Source organism: Austrofundulus limnaeus, unplaced genomic scaffold, assembly GCF_001266775.1.
Source record: "Austrofundulus limnaeus strain Quisiro unplaced genomic scaffold, Austrofundulus_limnaeus-1.0 Scaffold114, whole genome shotgun sequence".
Lineage (NCBI taxonomy): Eukaryota > Metazoa > Chordata > Actinopteri > Cyprinodontiformes > Rivulidae > Austrofundulus > Austrofundulus limnaeus.
This window is the reverse complement of record NW_013952516.1, coordinates 380,572-390,549: the sequence shown is the minus strand read 5'-3', so window position 1 is coordinate 390,549 and position 9,978 is coordinate 380,572. Positions and strand designations below refer to the sequence as shown.

General features: G+C 40.0%; 1 protein-coding gene across 4 annotated transcripts in view; it reads left to right on the top strand.

The window, feature by feature from the left end:
• emid1 (EMI domain containing 1) overlaps window positions 1–9,978 on the top strand; it is a 52,747-nt gene that overhangs the window by 36,221 nt on the left and 6,548 nt on the right. For all 4 annotated transcript variants that reach the window (XM_014014329.1, XM_014014330.1, XM_014014332.1 and 1 more), the window contains exons 4-12: window positions 2,102–2,191; window positions 2,290–2,351; window positions 2,429–2,561; window positions 3,107–3,151; window positions 3,262–3,369; window positions 5,002–5,118; window positions 7,802–7,891; window positions 8,217–8,269; window positions 8,361–8,423. In XM_014014329.1, the coding sequence (XP_013869783.1) occupies window positions 2,102–2,191; window positions 2,290–2,351; window positions 2,429–2,561; window positions 3,107–3,151; window positions 3,262–3,369; window positions 5,002–5,118; window positions 7,802–7,891; window positions 8,217–8,269; window positions 8,361–8,423 (761 nt within the window). The remainder of the gene's footprint in view (window positions 1–2,101; window positions 2,192–2,289; window positions 2,352–2,428; window positions 2,562–3,106; window positions 3,152–3,261; window positions 3,370–5,001; window positions 5,119–7,801; window positions 7,892–8,216; window positions 8,270–8,360; window positions 8,424–9,978) is intronic.

The following is a 9,978-nucleotide window of genomic DNA, read 5'->3' as shown; positions in this document are numbered from 1 at the left end:
CACACACACACACACACACACACACACACACACACACACACACACACACCACAGGACTCACACTTAGCTGATTGTGTCACATGAGGTGCAACAAAAGCAGGAGTCTTGCTGTTCCATGATGGAAAGTGTGTGAGGTGTGTGAGTGGACGTGGGGGGTGGCTGTTTCTGCTCCAAATCCGGATTAATGCTTCACACAAAAGCTCAACACTGAGTGAGCGAATCTTGAAAGCTCTTTATTTCAAGAGGGAGAAGAGGTGCTGGTATCAGGAGGTATATATTTTCTACCCGGAGCCTCCCTTTTTTTTTATAAATAGCTGAAAGCAGTCGACCTGACTGCGACACGACCTGAACTCTGCAGGAAAACTCTGCAGGATGTGCTTGCACACGTGCAAACGTACACACATCCCTTTTGTCTTTGCGCGGACTGAAGCGTGTGCTCTTCTCTGTCCAAAGTTTGGAGTGGTATTGAAACACGCGAGAGAGGACATGCTGAGCTCATGCCATAACATTTCAGTCTCGGGTTGTACATGGTTTTAGAATTTCTGCACACGTAATCCTTGGAGAAATGCCCCCAACCATGAGCACATGAACACAGAAGGTTTAGGGAGGAGAATAATTGGAGCAGGCTCAGTTTACTAGAAACCATGTGTTTTGGGAAATTTCTTTTGTTCGTCTTTGCTTTCTCTTCCTCCACGGTTTGGGTAAATGCTCAACCATTATTCTGAGACATCTTACGTTCCAAAAATGTTTACATCTCTTCATGATGATTTGCCCGCTGGGTTCTGCAGCAGAGAATAACATCTGAAGCTGCCTCAACTCTACATTACAGGTGCTATTTTATGCCTTTTTTTTTTTTTTTTACTCGAGCACTTGGCATAGCTGTGGCTGCTGGCCACTGAAAGGAAAGACATGTGTCTTGGTAGCTAATGAGGTGCTGAACCCCAGCCCCTTATTTGTTTTAGGAGCACCTGGGCCAACCACAGCCAGGCCAGGCTCAGACAATAGAGTCAGTCTAGCGTTTCCACTGAAGTCTGCCCATTCAAAACATCCAGAACCTCGAGACTCAAACTCCCACACTTCATAAAATGAAAGGAAGACAGAATGTGAGCCGAGACTGCCCGTTCTCCTCACACAAAGAAACTATTGTTTTGTCTCTATGTGCCTCCCTGCCCAGAGAAACTTCATAAAGGAGAAAATGGTTTAGGAAAGCAAAGATGTTGCTCACACCAGATGGCAAAAATAAAAGCTAAAACATGCAGAAATAATTTCAACTTCTCTCTTCTCCACACTCAGTTTGTCAGCTGACTGGTTAATAGTGAAGAGCTTACCTGAAGGACAAACAGTTTCAACGCTGTCTTTAGCCTCCAAATCATCAGATGGATATTTTGATTTTTACACACTTGCAAACATTTGATGTCTTCTTAAAAGTTAGATGTGCTTTGGAATCAATTTTTTTTGTAATGAATTAAAGACTAAACTAATCTCTTTTCTATGTAATGTAATTTTGAAAACTCATTTATCTGGAATACATCCAAGTGTTCAATTCACTGTTGGAATTTGAAATTACTATTTCAGTTTTTTTTTTATCTTTTGTTGCTCATAAGAAATCAAAGACTGGGTGGGAAAATGTCACCTTATGTCACCCACTGGTTTGGAAACATCTATCTTAAAACCAAAAGTCACAGCTGTGGTGTTTTGAATCTACAAAATCAGAGTTGGCGGTGAATCAGAATGAGATCCAAGAATGCTGTGAATGCACTTAGTAAAGCGTCCTGTTAACCTTATTTATATAATTTTTTCTTTAAATATAATTTGCTCTTAATTAATTTAGAACAGGATTGCTGTTTCCTGAGTATAAATTAGGACCATTAGCTTATTAGGAACTTTTGCAAACTTCAAAGTTTTAGTGAGAATTATTCGCCCCCTGCTGGCCAACAGGTTAACTGCAGTTTGAAGTTCACATTGGTTGCATTTTCTATAAGATGCTGCCTTTTCACAAAAAAAAACTCATGAATGTATTGATTATGTTATATAGCTGAAGGAATCTGAACAGTTTAAAATCCAAGCCGCTTATTTACTTGTATCTTTATCTTTATCACAGATGGAGGGAACCAGCTTGTAGCTCAGGAGGCAGTGAGGAGCCCCTCTACTCTGCGGCGTCCCTCTGCACGCTCAGGAGAGCCTATCTCAAGTAAGAACATGTTACAACCTTTATTTGACATAAAAAGACCAAAGTGTGCCTATATACCTGATTCCTGCAAGTAACCAAAACTATTCTCTGTTTCTCAGATTGTCTCAACTGCAGTCGAATCACAGCTTTGAGCGAGAGGCTGAACTCACTGGAGGCRAAGGTGAAGAACAGCTGAGCGTTGGGTCCACTTTAATCCTCCGTACCATTAAATGACCTGCACTTACTTTATGGTCTCAGGTGCAGCTACTGGCAGCACCAGCCGCCATTTCCCATCGCCACCTTCAGAGTAAAGGAGGAGCCGCTCCACAGGCGTCGCTGCTGATGGGGTCAGCTCCAGCTCAGGGTGCTCCTGGAGAGCAGGGACCTGCAGGTAGCCCATGTTGTGCCTGAATTAAAATTTCAAGCTAATGAAAATAAATCATTTAAGTTCAGAGGTTTATTTTTGCTAAGCGAGCCACCTTCACTTCATTGCACACATTTGACTACCTGGAGGCATTTTGTTAAAACTCTCATAAAAATAATCAGCYCAATTCAAGGTGGCCGCCACAACTTATTGACTTTTGCAAACATAAAAATTAGTTTAACTTTCTGTTTTACAAAGATTGAGCTACAAGTGGAAGTAGYTGAGAGAGTCATATCTAACATGCTATGAGCACTAACTGATGAAAACCGAAAARGTTTTTGCTGTTTTTGTTGTTACAAGTGTTTATCATTTTAGAAATGAATTTCCAGTTTTCCCTAAAATTGACCTAAATGCAGCAAAAGCAGCATTTAAAGCTCTTTTACTTGAATAAAAACACTTTTTATCCTTGACTATATTTTACCCAGTTTCATCTCCAGGTGGTTTGAGTTCAGATTTTTTCCCCCCACAGATGTAAACCTCCTAATTAAGACTATTCTCTTGTTTCATTTCAGGACCTCAGGGTGAAAAGGGGAGAGATGGGCTTCCTGGCAGAGACGGTGAGACGTGATTGTGATTCAGCTGATGTCAAACCATTCAAGTTGTAAACCAGTTAGTGCTTCATGATTACTCATCATGATTTTTTTTCTTTCTTTTTTTTTACTTGTAGGAAAGCCAGGGTCTCGAGGACTGCCAGGTCCCAACGGGCCCCAGGGGGAAACTGGGGCAAGGGGTCCATCTGGAACTCCTGGCTCTAAGGGACCCTCAGGACCAGTAGGTAAGAGATGATTCACCATGATGATTATTGACGGTCAGAAGACTAGATCAAATGAACTCTGTCCTGCTGGCTGTTTACACAGTTTGCCAATATGTGCATACTTACATTGTTGTCTGAAGAAGAAGACGTTTGAATGGCTTACTAAAGAAAGATCAGTGGAAAGGACAGAGATGTGACCTGAGATGTCCTGACTGTTTGTTTTTTACTTAAAGCTCTCAGTCATTCACAGACCCTGCAGTGGTCAAAGCCTGAGCATTCCAGTGGCCTTTGAGGTTTACTGGTCACTCACATGGAATTTGCATTTTATTGGCCTGCATTTAAAATCATATGTTTCTAAAAGTAATCTTTTTTAAATACTTGTGCCTTGTTGCCCGCCATCATCAGCCAAAACAGAAACCGAATAATAAACTCACTGCTTATGTACAAATAATGAATGACCTGTTGAAGCAAATACAGTAGTAAATCTGCCGTCAGCTTGAATGTCAGTGATGAACAAAGTAAATGGAGAGTGATGCAGTACGTCACATCTGCTCCTGCTATCCTGGGTTATTCCTCTGCTCCGTATCAGCCCAACATGTGAACCTTGCGCCATGTAAAAATGAGCTTTAGATCGAAACTTGAACTACAAAACCACTTTCTGAGAAGCTCTGTGTGACTTCAGTTATAAAAAAATWWAAAAAAAAGCTTGGGCCTTATACAAATCCCAGCTCATTATGATTTCCATATGTCTGCAGTGTTTCTGTTTTTTTYTCTCTCTCCATTACTTCATATGTATCCAAAAGCAGTGCTGAGATTTTCCTATTGTGCTGATTTTCTTTTCAATCTGAAGCAAAAGATAAACACAGGAAAGGAATATGACCAGTGTTCTATAAAAATGAGTCAAATATGGGAGAAAGGTTAACTTTGTGTTGCAAATATCTGCTTGTATTTTGTCATAGTTTTGCATAGATTTGGCTGTTTTCTCTTATATGTTGCAGAAACTTTAAAGGGCCAGTTGGGACATTTATGTGACCCACTGTGCTGTGGATGGCTTCAACATAGTGAGCTGTGATGCAATGCTTTGGCAAAGGTTATTGTGAGGTTCATTAGAGAAAAAAATGGAAAGGTGCTGAGTGTTGATTTGACAGGGGTGGGGTGATCTCAGACAGGTTAAATGACGAAATGAGATTTTTTAATACCTTTAAATGAATTACAAAAAGAGGTTAGAGGGACACTTTCCTGACCGCCTCAGGGGTTTTTTTTATGGATAAAAACACAGAAACAGGTGGCATGCATGCACGGAATATTTAATTTAACGCATGCCAGTAACATCATGCAGAGTTTAACTCTGTTTATTTGAGTTGCTCTGGGTCACAGAGTTTCCAGCAGCAGACCATTAATGACCCTCCTGTTAATTACAGAGAAACAAAGTCAGTCGCTTCACACACTCCCCCACTGCTTCATCCCTTTTACTCCACATGACGTCCACCTAATCAGACACTTATGTTACGTCAGCACTTTCTCTAATATTTTCCCTCACTGATGGTTGTCGTAGTTTCAATCTCCATTCAGGACTATGCTGGTTTGAACATGGTGTGCAGCATATCTGTCACTACACTACAGGGCTTATTCATCTTTCATCTAATCTTTCAGGCCCTCGTGGTCCACCAGGACTCCCAGGAGAGAGAGGTCTCCCAGGCCTGCCTGGTCCACCCGGCCCACCAGGCCCACCAGCGCCAGCCAGCGCCCGCATCCCAGAACCAGACCACAGTAAGACCCACAGCAGTAACACTTCTTACAAACTCAATGAGAATATTTCATAACAAACAAAAAAGTACTTTTATTTTGTATTTATTCTAAATCTCTGTAATAACTTCCTAATGTTTTTGAGAAAAAATATTCACAGCCGTTAGAGCTTTAAAGTGCCTGTGACATGCATATTCTTCAAATACAAAAAGTCAAAGAAAACATCTTTATATTTAAGAAAGTTGAAATAATACACACATTTTTAATCCATTTTGTCCCATAACTGGCATATTTTCTTTTGAACTTGGCTCAGACAAAGTGAAACAGGAAGTGACATCAAAGAGGAACTCTAACAAAAAATATAAACCTCTCTGGTCTTTGTTTATTGAAACAATATTATCTGAACTCTGAAACTTCTTCATCTCTCTGATAGAGACTCAAAAATTTTGAAAGAATCTTTTGAAAGAATCTTAAGAAACATCAGATTCTTCTCTACAGTCTGGGTTGTTGGCTGTTGTAGCAACACTGTTCACATGCAGACATTCCCCTTTGACATCACTTCCTGTTACTTCCCAGGCAAAGTTCTCAACAACTGTTCATCTCAGCAACATGAAATTTCTTTTGCAATATTTTATATATGTCCTCTTTCTAAAAATGCATTCACATGTATTACAAAAATTTGACGTCAGAGGCACTTTACACTTCAGTACTGTGCATAATTTTATCAAAATACCATTCTAATATTTTGCTTCCTTTTATTGTTTTTCCTATAGCTTTAAGACCTTATTTCATCAGCTTTTGATTTTTAACAAATAGAAAGCACCACTTATTGTTTTTTGTGTGTGTATATGTCTCCTTTAAAAGCTGCACAATAAGTCTGTGTTAGAATTTTTTATAGTTTTGAAACTTATCCATAGTGTAAAAAAATCCAATAATGAGTACACTTGTCTGACAACCACTTCCCCACCTCCTCCTTTAATGAAAGGGTTTTTTATGGTGAAGTAATTCACACAGTGAGACCGCACGTCAAGCCAAAATCAGTTAAACTTGTTTACATCCTTATCTGGGCATTTCATTGCAAGCAGGGAGTTGCATTTTTTGAAAACTTTCAGCTTAACCCTTAAAACTCTACAGCAAAGACAGAAAAGATCTAAAAAAAAAAAAAAAAAAAAAAAGACAACTTTCAATTTCTTGACTGCTCCTCGCTCCTCGTTGCCCACCAACGACGTGGAGCAGAATCCGAATTAAACGGATGCAGAGGTCGTTACGTTGATGCAGACTTCATATCCTGGGATGAGAACCTGTCCACCGCTGATGTCACTCAACAGCTTCCAGATGTAGGCATCTCAGACAGCTGAGGTGGGGAGTGGGAGACAGATGGGAGGCCTTCCCCGGCTCTTTCAAGGTCAGCACATGGGCGGGTTTTACACACGGATTCAGTGGTAAAACAAAGTATGCGGCGCACAGATTTGTAAGCTCCGGGTTCCGCTGTGGAGAGCCGCGGGGGCGCTGAGGTTGGCACGATGGTTTCCGAGTCTGCGGGCTATTTCTTTCRCATCAAAGTAACAGTGGGGGGAACATAAGTTGGGGTGGGTCTGCAATGAGCTTCCTTTTGAAAACACTGAATTGTCTGGCCGCTGCGTCTGCGTCAGGACGGAGGAGGAGGACTGTGTGGGAATATTTCAGTGTTTCTGCTTATTTTGATGTAAAGCTGAAGTTCAGCTCTCAGCGTGCTCAGCTTACAACATTAAACACTGTTTGAAGCTGTGCTGCTTGATCTGTTGGTGTCCGGTCACTACAGGAAGCAGGAGAGTGTTCATACCTGTCAATCCTCTTCCTCATCGTCATCATCTTCCTCTTCCTCTTCCACTTCCTCCTCGTCTATATTGGGTCTGCGTTTCCTGTCACAGTGACCCAACAGCTGCACACTTCCTCGAGTTCGCCACTTACTCTTGTTATGCTGTTGACGCACCAGCTGTTGGAGTAATATGTGCTGGGAATGACTCTCAGCTACTACCATGGCAAACTTTAGCTCAGTGTCTGTAAAACCGGCTGAGTTAGAGACATTTTTGTGTTAGTTAAGGCTGAGTAGCCTGTGGTGCCATCTTAAACTAAAGTAATAACTACAAAAGATGTCCACGCAATGATGACTTTCTCCAAGTTTCATTCAAATCTATCCAGTGGTTAGAGAGATATTTTGCTAACGGACAGACAAACAGGCACACACAGACACAAGTTAAAAACATTACCGCCCCTTTGCCTTTAGCAGCGGCCAATAATAACTGTCCAGCTCTGATTTTTTTTTTTTCATTTTGATGAGAATATTTTGATTTTTAGAAAACACTGCCCTCTAGTGAATTTTCTGTTTTCAAAAAAACGTACGGAGCTTTTTGTCCAAGGCAGCTTCAAGGGTGGGTTACATTTTATGTTTATAAAGAAATTAAACTAAATTATTAGACACAGTGAAACATCTGCAAAAACACAAGGACCACTTTATCTTAAAATACAACATTGCATGTTGTTCAAAGCAAGCAAAGTGCTACGTTTAGCTTTATTCTTAAACATCATGATATTTAACTTCTATTAAAATATCATCATTGTTGGTTCATATAATCATCTGTCAAATTATTATAATCACAGCTTTTGCCTCATTTGTTCCATTTCAATCAGGAGAGTAGCTTAAACACATCTATTGTTTCGACTCCAGATCGTGGGAAAGACCCCTTCTTCACCAACACCTTCCATGACTCAAGAGGTTTGCCTGTTCCTGGACCCCAGGGTCCTCCGGGGCCTATCGGTGAGTGCTTATTGTTCACATGATGGTTGGTGCTGGAAAATATCTGTTAGCTGCAAACATCCTAAAAGTGAAAATGATTTTCATACACTGCTCTTATACATTTCACCGAATTTTCCCCAACACATTTTTTCTCTAATCAAATGCGTAGTTTATATTTTTAATCAGAAGTTTGTGACCTCCTAATTTTGTGCTTTTAAATGCACAAAGGTTTATTTGTGTCCAAACACAAAGCTACACTGATGAGCACTTCCTGTCCTGTTGTTGGACTGAGCTCAGAGGTTTTCATCATATAGAACTAATGACTCTGTATCCATCTAACACACAGGACCCCCAGGTCCCAGAGGCCCAGTTGGACCTCCTGGCCCATCAGGACAGAATGTAAGCCTGTTCACAACTTAATGGTGACATGAACACGAAGAGATTTATCTGTATCTTTGTGATTTCGATTTTTTTGTTTGGCTGAATGCAGGGGAAACCTGGAGCTCCAGGGTTGCAGGGCCCTGTGGGGCCAAAGGGAGAACGTGGGGAGAGAGTGAGTACACTCAGTTTGGATTAATTATCCCTCATTCTACTCAAGAACGGGACAGAGACGTGTGATTGTTGATGACAATAGGATTTTACAAACCCTAACCAGACCAGATTTCCTCGAAAGCTTGATGATACAAGGAACAACTTCCTGTAATAAAAACTGTGAAAAAACAATTCTTTATAAATTAAAAGCAAGTTGCTTCATTTGATCCAGTTTTCAGAGTAAAAAAAGTTACTTTTCATGTTTTGTGAGGCGTTTTATTTTGCAGTGCCATTTAATTGTGTGAATGCTTCATATGCTTTTTCCCGTACGTTTTTCAGCATCTAACTTGTTCCACAATTTTTGTGCTATTTCACCAATTCATTTATCAAAACGTTCAGCTCATTCATGTGAGGGGTGCTATGACTTTTAGTATTTCAGCTTTTTACACTTTTTCAGCCACTTTTTTGCCATTGAAAATGAATGGAGCTGTTTTCAACGTCCYTAAACTCCTTTGAAATGTTTCTAAATATTTACCGAACCTTACACACATTTTTCTCTGGTTATGCTCTTTTTCACATTTGTGTGCTAATTTTAGCTATGTTTTTGCTATTTCAGCTAAAATTCTGCTTCTTTCTGCTATTCTGCTTTTTTCTACTTTTTCTGCTGATTTCTGCTGTTTCTGCTTCTTAAAGATGCTTTCTGCTATATTCGGCTATTTGCTGAAATTTTTGCTAATGTTTAGCTGCTATTAGCTTAAGTTAGCTTTTCTAAGCTAAATACGCATTTTTTTTGTWGCTATTAAAACTTTTTTCTGAAAACTTCAGCAAACTTGTGCTCCTGGTTATGCCTGGTTATTCCAGCTACTTTTTAGCTGTTTTACTGAAACTTTCAGCTGCTTTGGTCATTTTACTACTAATTGTCACTTTTTTGTACTCATGTGCAATTCTTCTGCTAGTTTTACAATTTTTACAACACTTTCTCTATCTGGGTGCTAATTTCAACTTGTGGCTGCTAYCTTTAGCCTATTCTATGCTAATTTTAGCTTATTTATGCTAATTTAGCTGTAGATCTGCTTCTTTCTGCTATGCTATTGCTTTATTTTACTTTTTATACCTTTTTCTGCGACTTAGTGCTATTTATGCTTCTTGCAGATGTTTTCAGCTATGTTTAGCAATTTTAGCTCTTAGCTTTGTGCTCCTTTTTACTGTTTTTCCGCAAAGTTAGTCTTTTTTTTTGTTTCTTTCAGCTTTTCGAAGTGTGCTCACATTAACACTATTACTATTAAATATTTCCAGCTCAATTTCAACAGCTTTCAGTTTAAGTTTTCAGCATGAAGCATTCACACTAGCATTTTCACAGGAAATGTACACTCACCGGCCACTTTATTAGGTACACCACGCTAGTAACGGTTTTGTGGTTATAAAGGGATGGACATGGTCAGCAACAATACTCAGGTAGGCTGTGGCGTTGCAACGATGYTCAATTGGTACCAAGGGGCCCAAAGAGTGCCAAGAAAAGATTCCCCACACCATGAAACCACCACCACCAGCCTGAACCGTTGATACAAGGCAGGATG